Consider the following 16,836-nt stretch of genomic DNA (forward strand, 5'->3'; position numbering starts at 1 on the left):
TAACTCCCACTGGAGGGACCTTTGAGTGTATATTTTACCCTGTTGGCCATGTATGCTGTGTTTTATACAGTTCTTTGACTTGTTGTGTGTTTTTTCTGCAGTGTGTGTGCATGCGCTGGAAGTGACGGTGAGCCAGAGCAGCGTCCAGGTGGCCAGAGGTCAGGCGGCCGTCTTGCCCTGTACGTTCTCCACCAGCGCCGCCCTCAATAATCTCTACATCATATGGATGGTCACGCCGCTGGCCAACGCCAACCAGCCAGAGCAGGTGATGAACTACACCACATACTGACATACTGATCTCAACAACACTCACGTGCATTTAACATCCATATTGTGGAGTATTTAGGAGTGAAACAATATCCAGTGGAAAACCATTTAGGAAAGTTCTTGATTACATCCATAAGGATTTCTGTAACCCTCAAAGCATTCACAGTCTGCACACAGCTTTTGCATTCCCGCATAACGTAATATTTTTCAACTAAAACCATATTGTGTCCTATTAATAACTTCTTAACAACATATGGATGTGCATAGATTTAAATGTTTTAAAAGTTACCATGGTATTACCATGTTTTTCCTAGATAAAACACCATTTTGTTTATTAAAAATGTGAAATTTCAAATTATACATGAACTACATAAAGAAAAAAAAAAACATTTTTATCAGTATTTGTGAGAGAATATATAATTTTATGAAATTTATAAGAACAAAATGAGAATTTTCAGTTATTATTCTGTTGATTTAATGTAATTCCTTTAAACTTATAACTCTTGAAGGCTCAAAACTGTCTATATGTATGAAACCTACATATTAATTTTCTAACAAAACAACATCAATATTATTCGGGATTGTTTTCAAACAAAATATATAAATTTTACTTGCATAAACTTTTTCAATTTTTCATGCTGCAGTGGTTCATCAATGTGGCAGCAGAGTGAAACTCAGTCCCAAAAGTGTGTGATATATGGGAAAGAGGCTAAATATATTTTACAAAAGTATTTTTGAGACTAATCTACTGTAACTCCATAGATGTACAAAAAATAGTTGTCTGTGTAAAGCCAGACAACTATGACCCAGAACGCAAAATGTGTTGCATTTTTTTAAATGGTATCTCTTAAAAATAATTTTAATAATCTGAAAATATAAGTGGTGTATTCCCCCTCCCCCCCTTTTTTTGTTGTTAATTTTGTATTTTGTTAGATTTCTGCTTAAAAAAAACTTTTGAGTATGAAAGAATAATTTCACGATATATTCATTGAAAGCAAGTCAAAATATTTTTTGCAGTTTTGCTTCTCAAATAATTGCGCTGTTGACTGAGTGTTAAACACAGTGTCTCGCATTTCATGGTTTCCACATTTAGTACTTTTCGTTTTTTCCCTCTCAAGTCTCTCTTTCAAGAGAGCATGTGACTGTAGACTTCCTGTTGAGATTTTGCACCTTCCCTGTGTTCATTAACGGACTGAAAAAGCTGAAGAGAAGAACAGAAATCAGGAGCGTGTTGGTCAGACGCTGGTGATTCATTTACATGACCATCATCTGACTTTGTCGCTGGATTAAAACAACCCAACCGCTGGATTAAAACAACCCAATCGCTGAATTAAAACAACCCATCCGCTGGGTTAAAACAACCCAATCGCTGGATTAAAACAACCCAATCGCTGGATTAAAACAACCCAATCGCTGGATTAAAACAACCCAATCGCTGAATTAAAACAACCCAACCGCTGGGTTAAAACAACCCAATCGCTGAATTAAAACAACCCAATCGCTGGATTAAAACAACCCAACCGCTGGGTTAAAACAACCCAATCGCTGAATTAAAACAACCCAATCGCTGGATTAAAACAACCAAATCGCTGGGTTAAAACAACCCAATCGCTGACTTAAAACAACCCAATCGCTGGGTTAAAACAACCCAATCGCTGGGTTAAAACAACCCAATCGCTGGATTAAAACAACCCAATCGCTGGGTTAAAACAACCCAATCGCTGGATTAAAACAACCCAATCGCTGAATTAAAACAACCCAATCGCTGGATTAAAACAACCCAATCGCTGACTTAAAACAACCCAATCGCTGGATTAAAACAACCCAATCGCTGGATTAAAACAACCCAACCGCTGAATTAAAACAACCCAACCGCTGGGTTAAAACAACCCAATCGCTGGATTAAAACAACCAAATCGCTGAATTAAAACAACCCAATCGCTGAATTAAAACAACCCAACCGCTGAATTAAAACAACCCAATCGCTGGATTAAAACAACCCAACCGCTGGGTTAAAACAACCCAATCGCTGGATTAAAACAACCCAACCGCTGGGTTAAAACAACCCAATCGCTGGATTAAAACAACCAAATCGCTGAATTAAAACAACCCAATCGCTGAATTAAAACAACCCAACCGCTGAATTAAAACAACCCAATCGCTGGATTAAAACAACCCAACCGCTGGGTTAAAACAACCCAATCGCTGGATTAAAACAACCAAATCGCTGGATTAAAACAACCCAGTCACTGAATTAAAACAACCCAATCGCTGAATTAAAACAACCCAATCGCTGGGTTAAAACAACCCAATCGCTGACTTAAAACAACCCAATCGCTGACTTAAAACAACCCAATCGCTGGATTAAAACAACCCAATCGCTGGATTAAAACAACCCAATCGCTGGGTTAAAACAACCCAATCGCTGGATTAAAACAACCCAATCGCTGGATTAAAACAACCCAATCGCTGGATTAAAACAACCCAATCGCTGATTAAAACAACCCAATCGCTGGTTAAAACAACCCAATCGCTGGATTAAAACAACCCAATCGCTGGATTAAAACAACCCAATCGCTGGATTAAAACAACCCAATCGCTGAATTAAAACAACCCAATCGCTGACTTAAAACAACCCAATCGCTGGATTAAAACAACCCAATCGCTGGATTAAAACAACCCAATCGCTGGATTAAAACAACCCAATCGCTGGGTTAAAACAACCCAATCGCTGGATTAAAACAACCCAATCGCTGGATTAAACAACCAAATCGCTGAATTAAAACAACCCAATCGCTGAATTAAAACAACCCAACCGCTGAATTAAAACAACCCAATCGCTGGATTAAAACAACCCAACCGCTGGGTTAAAACAACCCAATCGCTGGATTAAAACAACCCAACCGCTGGGTTAAAACAACCCAATCGCTGGATTAAAACAACCAAATCGCTGAATTAAAACAACCCAATCGCTGAATTAAAACAACCCAACCGCTGAATTAAAACAACCCAACCGCTGGGTTAAAACAACCCAATCGCTGGATTAAAACAACCAAATCGCTGGATTAAAACAACCCAGTCACTGAATTAAAACAACCCAATCGCTGAATTAAAACAACCCAATCGCTGGGTTAAAACAACCCAATCGCTGGCTTAAAACAACCCAATCGCTGACTTAAAACAACCCAATCGCTGGATTAAAACAACCCAATCGCTGGATTAAAACAACCCAATCGCTGGGTTAAAACAACCCAATCGCTGGATTAAAACAACCCAATCGCTGGATTAAAACAACCCAATCGCTGGATTAAAACAACCCAATCGCTGGGTTAAAACAACCCAATCGCTGGATTAAAACAACCCAATCGCTGGATTAAAACAACCCAATCGCTGGATTAAAACAACCCAATCGCTGAATTAAAACAACCCAATCGCTGACTTAAAACAACCCAGTCGCTGGATTAAAACAACCCAATCGCTGGATTAAAACAACCCAATCGCTGGATTAAAACAACCCAATCGCTGGGTTAAAACAACCCAATCGCTGGATTAAAACAACCCAATCGCTGAATTAAAACAACCCAATCGCTGGATTAAAACAACCCAATCGCTGACTTAAAACAACCCAATCGCTGGATTAAAACAACCCAATCGCTGGATTAAAACAACCCAACCGCTGACTTAAAACAACCCAATCACTGGATTAAAACAACCCAATCGCTGACTTAAAACAACCCAACCGCTGACTTAAAACAACCCAATCGCTGGGTTAAAACAACCCAACCGCTGACTTAAAACAACCCAACCGCTGACTTAAAACAACCCAATCGCTGGGTTTGTCCATTTTCAACCTAACTTGGGTTGTTTTTAACCCAGCATTTTTTAGAGTGTGTTGGAATATATATATTCAGAAAGGCTGAATAAACAAATAAGATCAAGAGAAACGGCGAACCTGGGTCACAGCACCAGAAAACGGCCATTATTATTTTCTCAGGCCGTTCTAATGATTGTTTGTTTTCTGCCTGCTGTATTAGAATATAATCAAGCATCACGTTCATTATTAGCAGACTAATGAGACTGAGAAGAAAAACTGCACAATGTTGTTCATAGCATCTTTCTGAAAGCTAATTAGAGAAGTGCTGAAACGCTCTGTTTCCTTCGTCACGTGTTTGCTATTGTAGTTATTCAGAGCTAGAGCTGATTTTACACATGAAAGGTCAAGAATTCACACCTGAACACCTCAGTTACTGCTACTAAACAGTGCTAAAATCTGATTGGATGAGCCACATCTGAAGCAGCCTTTTAAAAATAGCTGATGTAATCACACCTGTGATTCATTCTCTGGTGTAACACACACTTGGGTTCATTTGAGACGCATTGAACTTCACTTGCTGGAAACTCTTCTTTATCTCTTGCTCTTCCTGTTATCTTTACCTTCACCATCCAAACTCCAGCATCTGCACAATGCCCTGTGGGTAAAGCGGCACATGTTAAAGCACACGCATGTGGTTCGGCCTCTGGTTTTGATGGTGCGGCCTCAGACACGAGCGGCGTGGGCTTTTGTAGGGCTTCAGACACAGAGCGCAGGTTTATCGCCTCATCCTTTGATTCCGACTGATTTATTTTCATGAATGACTGCAGGCCAAACCCCATTCACCTGCTACCCACACACACACTTACCTATATACAACTCTGTGAAGATCACCTGGACACACACACATGCACATACACTTACCTGCCTGTAACTCTGTATGTGACCTGAACACACACACACACACACACACACACACCTGCCCCCAACTGTTTCAACCTAACACGCACAACAAACGATCTTCTGCACTAATTAACCCAGAGCTGCACAGGCCAGGACACAACAGCTGCTCGTTACACAAGCACAAAACACACACACACATAAATATAAAAACGCACATGCTATCTGACAAATTCAAATGATTTTATTTCATTTCTAATCCACTTCATTGGTTTACACTGTTATCTCATTACCACAATTTGTTTAGAGAATTGGGTGCTAAACAATGTTATTTTAGTATTATTTGTATTTTTTTTAAATTTGAATATTTCTAATTAGCTTTTATTTTTATATTTTCATGTTTCATTTTAATTTTAGTTTAAGTTTTCATAATTTTATTAGTGCTTTTAGTGCTTTTGTCCTTTTTTTCCAATATTTCTATTTAGCTTTAGATTATTTTTATTTCAGTTTTAGTTTAGTAATTTCAAATGTGGCATGTCCAATACGATTTCAGAGCCATTTAATAGAGATAACTGAGGTGTTCAGGTGTGAATTTCTGACCTCTTATGTGTATTTCAATTTATTTCAATTTTAGCTGTAGTAATTTTATTACTTCAGCTTGCCATGGCAATCTTTCTAATTTTTAAAATTTTTCATCTAATATTTATTTTTTTTTATTTTTTTGTATGCCAGATTTACATTGCAAAGGTGGCACAGAAGCGCTTCTGAAGTGGCATTTAAGTGTCTTTACACAGACTGTTTAATGCTGCTCAGAGGTGGCATTACACTTAAACTGTATACTTTGGCACTAGTGGCTGAGGTGGGTCAGAGCAGGCATAATTTAGCCTGGCTTTTATTGCATCTTTACACTAAATTTTGAGCAGGCACAGAGCAGCCTTAACCTGTCTTGAGTAAAGATGCCTTTAGTTTACGATAACAACAATGTTGCTAAAAAATGATGCTTTCAGATTCTAAATTTGCAGTGAAAAGGTGGTTTACACAGACCGTTTAATGCTGCTCAGAGGTGGCATAAATGCATTTACACAACAATTTCAACTGCATATTGTCATACTAGTGGCTGAGGTGGGTCAGAGTAGGGATAATTTACTTTGGCTTTTATGCTGCATTATGTTTTTACATTGGATTTTGAGCAGGCACAGAGCAGCCTTAACTTGTCGGTGTAAAGATGCATTTAGTTTACAGTAACAACACTGTCTCTAAAAAATGATGCTTTTAGATTCCAAATTTAAGGTGGCACAGAAGCACTTCTGAAGTGGCATTTAGGTGCTTTTACACAGACTGTTTAATGCTGCTCAGAGGTGGCATAAATGCATTTGCACAGCAATTTCAACTGTATACTTTGACACTAGGAGCAGAAGTGGGTCAGAGTAGGCATAATTTAGTCTGGCTTTTATGTGCGTTACATCTGCACACAGAATTTTGAGCAGGCACAGAGCAGCCTTAACTTGCCTGTGTTAAGAAGCCTTATTTAGTGAATTCCCCCTCAGACTATGGGTGTGTTCAAAATGGCGTCATAACTACTAATGCCAAATGAAAAGGTGGCACAGAAGCGCTTCTGAAGTGGCATAGACCGTTTAATGCTGCTCAGAGGTGGCATAAATGCATTTACACTTAAACTGTATACTGTAATAATAGGGGCTGGAGTGGGTCAGAGCAAGCATAATTTAGCCTGGCTTTTATTGCATCTTTACACTAAATTTCGAGCAGGCACAGAGCAGCCTGAACTCAGCTGTGTAAAGATCCCTTAAGAAAGTAGTATGCAGTATGCATACTGTGCAAAGGATACAATATTTCTGTATGCATGCAATACCTGGACGACTAACACATACTAATATCTATTGCATTTGCAAAAATGTGCAGTATGTTACAGAACACACTGCAATACTGTATCCAACAATGCATTGCACTCAACACGACCCTCTGTTCCAGTTTGAATAATGAAAAAGTGTTTTAATGGGTTCCTTTCGACTCATTATTTGATTAGACTTCCAAACGTTAAGACATTTTATGCAAAATTGGATTAAAAATGCAAATAAATAAATATTCATAATCAAGGTCATGGGACAACAATGTAAACATTTTGATTTTGTTTAGCATCAATGGAAGCGCATGATTTTAGCTATCATGTACTATTTTCACATGTATGCCGGTTGTATCCCAGCATGCTCAGTGCTTTGTATAGGTGGGGGATTTATACCGACGTGTTTTTAGCATATGTCGAGCTTATCGTAAAGGATGGACCTTCTGACCTGATTCTGATCAGATCACATTCTCTTCATGTCTGTCTGTGTTTGCCGTAATCTTCTGCGTTCAGCGGCAGATTAAGATGTACAGCAGATGTACGTGTGTATACAGGTTCAGCGTTTCCCTGATAAATCCTTTGTTCTTTTGCAAGTTCAGCAAGTGCATGCATTTATTCGTAGTTTAAACTATATTTTGAACTATATTTCATATAAGAATAATACTTTATTCTGTCACATTTATGCATGTTGCATATGAGCGACAAACGCATGTTTGCATGTTCGCATGTGATGGTCAATAATAGAGAAGTCTGACCACGGAATGTAGGGCGGGGCATGTGATATGTTAGGGGGAGGGGCTTAATGATTGGCAGCTCATGATGTGGCCAGAGCCAAGTCAGTTCTTAGTGCTGTTGACCATCTGTACACAGCTGATGACCTCCTTTCATCTCACAGCAAACGAGTGTGTGGAAATCTGCTTAGTTTCCTCTCTGTGTGTTTTTTCTGTGATTTTGTCCTTGTTAAAATGATTCTGATCACTTAGTAAAGTATTAACAAAAACTTATATATATAATATAATATATTAAACATTTTTATTTCAATTTCAGTACATAAATTTAAACTCAAGTTTACATCAAGTTTGTATTATTTTATTTCAGTTATATTTTATCATATATTCAAGTAACAAAAATATGTTTATGGTTTTAGTTAACTATAATAACCCTGATGCACTGGTGATGCATGACTTAGCAAACAGCACTAAATAGGAGCTCATCCATAATGTGCACTACTGAGACACTGAGATGAAGAATTAGGCGACTGATAACATGCATTAGAGCAACACTCATTTTTCTTTCTGTCATGTATACCTATACATCACTCCCATCTTTTCCTATTACACAGCTCATATCACACACACACACACACACACACACACACACACACACTGGCTGCAGGGCTTGTCTTGATTCATCTCAGCTGAAGTGCTGCCTGTTCATTTGTGTGTAAGAAGCCCAGAGTCCATGAGAGCATCATTTACTGGTGCTCAAAACACTGTCAGCTGTGTGTGTGTGTGTGTGTGATGTTACAGCGGCCTCTCGAAGGTCTCTGAAACTCCCATGATCACACACACACACACACACACACACACACACAGTGTCTGAGAGTGAAGCAGGTTCCTTTGAATGTGGCGGATCACAGGAGCTTCTAACAAAGATCAAAGTCATTTAAAAATGCTTTATACTCTGTGTGTGTGTGTGTGTGTGTGTGTGTGTGTGTGTGTGTGTGTGTGTGTGTGTGTGTCAGTGTTGAATATTCTACGAGCAGCTCTTCTTCTACACCAGTGTTTGATGGACATGATAACGCTCAGAGAGTGACCAAAGCTGTGCTCAGAATGCTGCATATTTAAACTTTTTCAATAATTGATTATTTAGAAAAAAAAATGCATCCTCAATCAGTCTTATTTGTACCTGTCAGCACTCGCTTTTTAACATCAGACATCAAAGTTTTCTTTGTTTCATGTTTCTGGTCATATTGTGAATGATTCATCAGTGCACATTATTCTAAAGAATATAAATGTTTTTATTCTGTAATAACTTGCTCCGCCCAGGGTTATTATTGTTAACTAAAAATAAAACCATAAAAAAATTATTTAATTACTAGAAATAAAATAAACTGAAATTAAAAATAAAGACTGATATATATATATATATAAAATATATATAATTATTGTAAATTATAAAATAATAAAATAAGTTATTATAAGTTATTATATATATATAAACTGAAAAATATCTAATTAATTATTAATTTATTACATATATATATATATATAATTATATATCTATAGGGTTATTATTGTTAACTAAAAATAAAACCATAAAAAAATTACTTAATTACTTGAAATAAAATAAACTGAAATTAAAAATAAAGACTGATATATATATATATTATTGTAAATTATAAAATAATAAAATAAGTTATATATATATATATATAAACTGAAAAATATCTAATTAATTATTAATTTATTACATATATATATAATTATATATCTAATTAATTATGTAATCATTTTAAAATTAAAAATAATAAAATAAGTATATATATATATATATAAGTCATTAATTTTGTGTTTATTTAAATAGTTCTTTTTTTTTTTTTTTTTCTTCCTCTGCAATTTTCTGCATTTAATTCAGCTGAAACAATCAGACTTCATTCAAACTTTGTTTTAAAGTTTTACCCTTGGGTCTTCTTCACCTGTTTTAATAAAATACATATTTAAATTAAAGTTCAAATTACAGATTAAAGCTTGAAAATCTTCCAGTGACTGGCATTGTTAAAATATTCAGTTTCGAAATCGAACTACTTCCACTGAGAGTGATGATGTTGTTGTAATATTTGCATACTGATTTGTGATTGGTCACTGTCTTTGGTTTGCTCACTTGGTGCTTAAAAGACAATTAATGTTCAGAAAATATTATCGATCTAACTGAATAACGACACTGTTTTCTTCTGTAGAGCTGCTTTACAGCTGAACTTGAAGTTCTTTATCATAATTGATGGATTGTACAGCATTAACTGCAAATTAATTTCCTGTTTAATACTGTAAAGCTGCTTTGAAACAATCTGTTGTTAATTAGCTGTATAATGCGCTATATAAATAAATGTGATTTGTTCTTTCTAAGTGCACACATGATCCAGTTTACCTGAAAACATACCTAAACTGTAAGTCATTAATATCTTGTTATTTGTGTGTGTGTTTGTTGACAGGTGATCATCTATCAGGGAGGGCAGGTCTTCAGTTTAGCCAATCACATGAACGGGCGTGTGGGTTTCGTGGCCACTATGCCCAGCACAAGTGCCTCAATCTTCATCAATAACACACAGCTGTCTGACACGGGGACGTACCAGTGCCTGGTCAACAACCTCCCAGACCGCGGGGGGCGCAATATAGGAGTCATCGGCCTCACTGTGCTGGGTGAGTCACGTAGAGGAGGAACAAGCACGTGATACTCTTAGGCCCTGTCCCAAATGGCACCTTAAACACTCGCTGTCTTCCTATAAGTCAGCACTTTTGTGACGTAATGCCGCTTTGACTGTCGGGAAGATGTCTGCTGCGGAAATCGTTTCAGTGTGGCTAAAATTGACAAATGGGACACCCTACGGTCTCATTTACTTAACGGACACGTGCACACGGCAGCCATTGTAAGTCCACAAGACCAAAAGTGCCATGAAGTGTGTCATTTGGGACAGGGCTTTAGTCTGTCTGCTGTTCATAGTGTGTGTATGACGCATGCTATTCTGTACACTTGAACCTTCTTCATTCACATGATGTGCAGTATGCAGCAAAGCACACTGCGAGGGTTACTGTATCCCACAATGCAATGTGCTTAACTTGACCTACAGGGTGATGAATGAACCGGAGAGCAATATCAACCACAATTTTAATTTCTCCTTATTTGTTTTATTATAGTTTTTTGGATTAAATAGTCAGAAACAGTGTTATTTTAGTATTATTTATATAGTATTATAGTTTTTATTTATATTTTGAATTAGCATTTTATATTTTATATCAGTTTTCATTTTAATTTTAGTTTAATTTTTAGTAATTTTGTATTGTGTGTTTTAGGTTTTTCGTTTTATAAATATTACTATTTAGGTTTCATTTATTTTTAGATTTCATTTCTAGTTATTAATTTGAGTGATTTAACTTAAGCTTGTTTTAGTTAGTTGCCAACTCAAAATTTCTCATTTTCATAAAGTTTAAGTTGAGTCATGAGTTTATTTTATTTTAAATAAGCCACATCCGAAGAGTGTTATTTTAGTATTATTTATATATTATTTTAGTTTTTATTTACATTTTGAATTAGCATTTTTATATTTTATATCAGTTTTTATTTTATTTTATTTTATCTTGAATAAGCCAAATCCAAAACAGTGTTATTTTAGTATTATTTATATACTATTATAGTTTTTATTTATATTTTGAATTAACGTTTATTTTATATTTTATATCAGTTTTAATTTTAGTTAATTTTTAGTAATTTTGTATTGTGTTTTTTTTTTTTTTAGTTTTTATTATTATTATTATTAGTTATGGATTTTTTTTGTTTTATAAATGTTACTATTTAGGTTTAATTTATTTTTAGTTCATATTTAGTTTTTTATTTATTTATTTGTAGTTATTCATTTGAGTGATTTAACTTAAACTTGTTTTAGTTATTTGCCAAAGCAAAATTTTTAATTTTCATTAAGTTTAAGTTGAGTCATCAAATATTTTTATTTTATTTTATTTTATTTTATTTTATGTTCAAGCTTTATTTAAATTAACTAAAATGTTTTAATAGTTTTAGTTTTGGTTAATGATTATAACCTTTGTCTGAAATTGCATACTGAGTATGTAATAGAAACTGCATGCATGAAAAGTATGCATGAATTGTCATGTGACCTACAACGGCAGTTGCATCACTTCCATGCCATTCACAACTCCTCTCCCATTGCCTTATGGGATAGAAGAGTGTTGGACGCATCCGGGTATTTCTAATGTACTGTTTCATGAATGCTAAAGATATATTCTTCACACGTACTTCACAGTATGTGCGTAGTTTTGAACACAGGGTTAGTGTTTTTCAGATGATATCCGGGCATCACTTCACTGATTAAATTATGAATATAATACGGTTATGAGACAATGGCGTTTATTGTTGCATAATGTGTACTGTTTCACATACTACTCACATACAGTACAGTATGCAGTCATTTCAAACAGACATTTTCTCACAGGTCCACATTTTTGACTATGGCATTAAGATGTTTTGGCCAAAAAAACTTTCACTTAGACAGCTTATGCAAAGCACACAAATACATGAGTGTCAAGGTCGGAAATTAATGGCTTGGGGCAAAAAAATGGTACCAAATTTCAAGATAAAGGCACATAAAAATGTCCCCATACAATTATACTATAACTTCCCTCCCTCTTGCAGAGACATCTCTTCCTACATTTGTTCTTGTTTGCGAAGCGTTTCACTTGGATATATGTCACAATAGGGAAGAACAGACTAGCACAACTTGCATTGATTTGAACTTTATTTCTCTCTCTGCAGTTCCTCCGTCCATCCCGTCCTGTCGTATTCAGGGATCTCTGGACGTGGGCAGTGATGTGATGCTGTTGTGCGGTTCGGACGAGGGCATCCCCACGCCCACCTACGCCTGGGAAAAGCTGGAGTCGGTGCCCAAACTGCCCCACAATGCCATGCAAGGTACTAAACCCCTGCCCGTGGGGATTCCGTTTTGCCCCACGTTCTCCGGTAAATCCGCAGCTCTTGACTCATGGTGTGGCGTGACCTCTGCCCGCCCCGGTCACCCGTGTGTGTGTGTGTGTGTGTGTGTGTTTGAGTCCGGTGAGGTGACTTGACCCGCTCTCTCCGAACGATGTGACGGCTTTAGAATACGGCTACAGAATCACCACAGACCATGATTTATTACTGTCAAAATCTAAAAATTCACTCTATTTACTTTCATATGTCATGTTCCTGGCCCTGTGAAATTGGTTCGCTGTTCTGTTCAATACTCAAGTTCTTCATAAATCATTTCTATAATCGTTCTGCCATTTAAAGAGGTCATATGATGAAAACAATCTCTTTTTCAACATTTTCAAGCTCGAAAACATTCAAAACACTTCCACATTCACCCAGCAGTGTTATTTTAGTATTATTACATATATTATAAAAATTTTGAAGTAGCTTTTATTGTTTAGTAATTTTATTATGTGCTTTTGTCAGTTTACGTTTTTCAACTAATATTTATATTTTATTTCAGCTTTATTTCAATTAACGAAAATGATTTTTAATAGTTAGGAATAACATCACTGTCAGCCTGAACATTTACTGAACGATTCACTGAGGAATCATTCACTGATTTGTGAACTCACTGTGAGTGATTCATTGATTCAGTGACTCAAAAGAGTGATTTGCTCTATGGAGGTCAATATTTATCTGATGAAATATTTCACAGCAGAACATCCTTAATAAATTTCTCAGACATTTCCATGACCTTAACAGGCCTGGAAACCCTGATTTTAAAATTCCCTGATATTTTTTTGTTTGTCAAGAACAACAATATTCAAGTTCTTCTCCACCAGACCTAATGAATCATTTCTATAAGGGACTGGTTAGTTCACACAACACAAAGTTTAAGCACAAACTAACTCTTGAATTACTTTTTCAGATGTCTGTGGATTTTAACGGTACAGTAGCCTTATTCTAAAGATGGCTGTTATATTTTTATGCTTAATAAATCAATCTGCTTTGGCCTCAAAAAGCTTTCACAGCTGTGAGAGACATTTTTATTTTCTCAAACAGGAGCAGAGATTCAGTCGTGGTGCAAAACTGCGATTGTACTGCCATCTAGAGGCGATTCGTTTTACTGCAGATTAATCTGCACTGTTCTAGAACAACCAATCAAAAATGACTTTTCTTGTTTTAATGGCATTTGTTTCATTGTTATTTATAGAGTCTGTGTAATGTTACTGAGTGTCAAGAACATGTAAGGTCATATAAACTCTTAAGCTTTTTGTTTTTTTCATTGAAACGGTTTGAGCAAAACCAGATCAACATGCCCTAATTTTTCATAAACACCTTTATCAGTTAATGTTATGTTAATATGTTAATGTTTTGACATCAGGAGCAGAGAAGAATTTATGTGCGTTGTCAGTTTATTAATTTGCATAAAAACACAATATAAATAATGAGTTTAAATAATTGTCTTTGTTTTGTAAATCAGATGTTTGTAATATTTGTGTCTGGATTTGTGTTCCTCAGATTAGAAATTAAGCTTTTCATCTAATATTTTTTAATATTTTATTTTATTTCAGCTTTATTTCAATGAACGAAATTGATTTTTAATAGTTTTAGTTGACAATAACAACACTGTCAGCCAGAACATTTACTGAACGATTCACCGAAGAATCATTCACTGATTTGTGAACTGTGATTCATTGATTCAGTGACTCAAAAGAGCGATTCGCTCTGTGGAAGGTCAATGTTTAGCTGATAAAATATTTCACAGCAGAACATCCTTAAAAATAGTTTATTACCAAAGAAATTTTCATGACTTTCCAGCTAACAGGGAACGTTCTCAGAACGTTCTATTAAGGTTCTCTCAAAGTTATGAACAAATGTTCTTCTAGTAACGTTAATAGAACGTTCATTCAAAGTTATCTGATCTTTAAAAATGTTCTCAAAACATTAGCACAAAAACATTATTTATACATCATTCAAGGAATGTTTTGTTCTGAAACGTTCATCTAACGTTTTTTAAAGGTTACTACTTGTTTTAGAATGTTTAGAGAAGATTTAAAAGTAACATTCTTTTGATGTTTGAAGAATGATGAAATGGAATGTTTCTTTAACATATGTTTAACCAAGAAAAAAATGTTTTTGAAACATTTAAAAAACTGTATGTTCAGAGAAATAACGTTTTCATAACTTAATGGGAACATTAGAAAAACGTTCTTAGAACATATTTTTGCTCAACAGCCCTGGAAAACCCCATTTTAAAATAACATTTCCAAGTTTGTCAAGAAGAACAATAGTCAAGTTCTTCTCCACCAGACCTAATAACTCATTTCTATATAGACTGTTCAGTCAGAAGTTTTCAGTGACTCAGTATTTCGTCTTGATTTGTGCTCCTCAGATCAGATGCAGGGTACGGTCACGCTGAGAAACATCAGCACCAGCACATCTGGACTGTATCAGTGTACGGCGTCGAACGCCATCGGAAAGAGCACCTGCGTCCTCAACCTGCAGGTCGTGGCACGTAAGTCTGCACATTCACCCTCATACAGTAGTTCTGCAGATCATTAAAGACACGCCGGAGATCTCACAGTCGTCTCTGTCTCTGCCGTGTGACAGCGCAGCCTCAGAACATCGGCCTGATCGCAGGAACCATCGTCACTGGTATTCTAGCGCTGGTCATCTGCTCTTTACTGGTGCTGGTCACGCTCTTCTACTGGAGAAACAAGAACAAGTACGAGGAGGAGGAGATTCCCAACGAGATCAGGTGACTCTTCAGACTTCAGAATCAAATCAAGCTAATATAAGTTAATTTAACACTACTAAAACATGAAAGAACATGTATAACAAAGTTATATGATGAAAAAAACAAGCTGTTTCTTGCTCTTTTGTAATAATAAAAGTGTTTGATGTGACATACTGTAACATTTACAACTCAAAACACCGCCACAGTCAGCCAGCTGTTATTTTAGTATTATTTATATATTATAGTATTTATTATAATTTTTAAATAACTTTTATTTTTATATTTTCAATTTTAATTTTAGTGTTTTTGTTATTTGTTTTGTATTATTCCTAATTAGCTTTCATTTATTTTTATTTCAGTTTTTATTTGAGTCATTTTAGTACTTCAACTTCTATGGACTTCAACTTCTCGCACATGACATGCAGGAAAAAAAAATAGTAAGCTAAATCTTGTGCACGATTGAGCAAATTGAGGAAACGAAATATTAAATTGTGTGTACAATTGAGCAAATCGAGGGAACGAAATAGTAAATCGCGCGCACGATTGAGCAAATCTAGGGAACGAAAGAGTAAATTGCGCGCACGATTGAGCAAATCGAGGGAACGAAATAGTAAATTGCGCGCACAATTGAGCAAATCAAGGGAACTAATTAGTAAATCGTGTGCACGATTGAGTAAATCGAGGGAACGAAAGAGTAAATCGCGCGCACGATTGAGCAAATCGAGGGAACGAAAGAGTAAATCGCGCGCATGATTGAGCAAATCAAGGGAACTAATTAGTAAATCGCGCGCATGATTGAGCAAATCGAGGGAACGAAAGTAAATCATGGGTACGAAATAGTAAATCGCGCGCACGATTGAGCAAATCTAGGGAACGAAAGAGTAAATTGCGCGCACGATTGAGCAAATCGAGGGAACGAAATAGTAAATTGCGCGCACGATTGAGCAAATCAAGGGAACTAATTAGTAAATCGTGTGCACGATTGAGTAAATCGAGGGAACGAAAGAGTAAATCGCGCGCACGATTGAGCAAATCGAGGGAACGAAAGAGTAAATCGCGCGCACGATTGAGCAAATCAAGGGAACGAAAGTAAATCGTGGGTACGAAATAGTAAATCGCACGCACGATTGAGCAAATCAAGGGTACGAAATAGTAAATCGCACGCACGATTGAGCAAATCAAGGGTACGAAATAGTAAATCGCGTGTACGATTGAGCAAATCGAGGGAACGAAAGAGTAAATCGCGTGCACGATTGAGCAAATCGAGGGAACGAAAGAGTAAATCATGCGCACGATTGAGCAAATCGAGGGAACTAAATAGTAAATCGCGCCCACGATTGAGCAAATCGAGGGAACGAAAGAGTAAATTGCGCGCACGATTGAGCAAATCGAGGGAACGAAAGAGTAAATCATGCGCACGATTGAGCAAATCGAGGGAACTAAATAGTAAATCGCGCCCACGATTGAGCAAATCGAGGGAATGAAATAGTAAATAGTAAATTTGTTAAATAGTAAATT

At 36.2% G+C, this 16,836-nt stretch overlaps 1 protein-coding gene across 1 annotated transcript in view; it reads left to right on the forward strand.

Moving 5' to 3' along the window:
* igsf11 (immunoglobulin superfamily member 11) overlaps nt 1–16,836 on the forward strand; it is a 103,498-nt gene that overhangs the window by 83,647 nt on the left and 3,015 nt on the right. Inside the window, exons 2-6 of the mRNA XM_051861852.1 lie at nt 102–265; nt 10,051–10,258; nt 12,384–12,539; nt 14,974–15,096; nt 15,192–15,339. Of these exons, the coding sequence (XP_051717812.1) occupies nt 102–265; nt 10,051–10,258; nt 12,384–12,539; nt 14,974–15,096; nt 15,192–15,339 (799 nt within the window). The remainder of the gene's footprint in view (nt 1–101; nt 266–10,050; nt 10,259–12,383; nt 12,540–14,973; nt 15,097–15,191; nt 15,340–16,836) is intronic.

The sequence above is a fragment of the Ctenopharyngodon idella genome, chromosome 15 (assembly GCF_019924925.1).
Source record: "Ctenopharyngodon idella isolate HZGC_01 chromosome 15, HZGC01, whole genome shotgun sequence".
In the NCBI taxonomy this organism is placed as follows: Eukaryota; Metazoa; Chordata; class Actinopteri; order Cypriniformes; family Xenocyprididae; genus Ctenopharyngodon; species Ctenopharyngodon idella.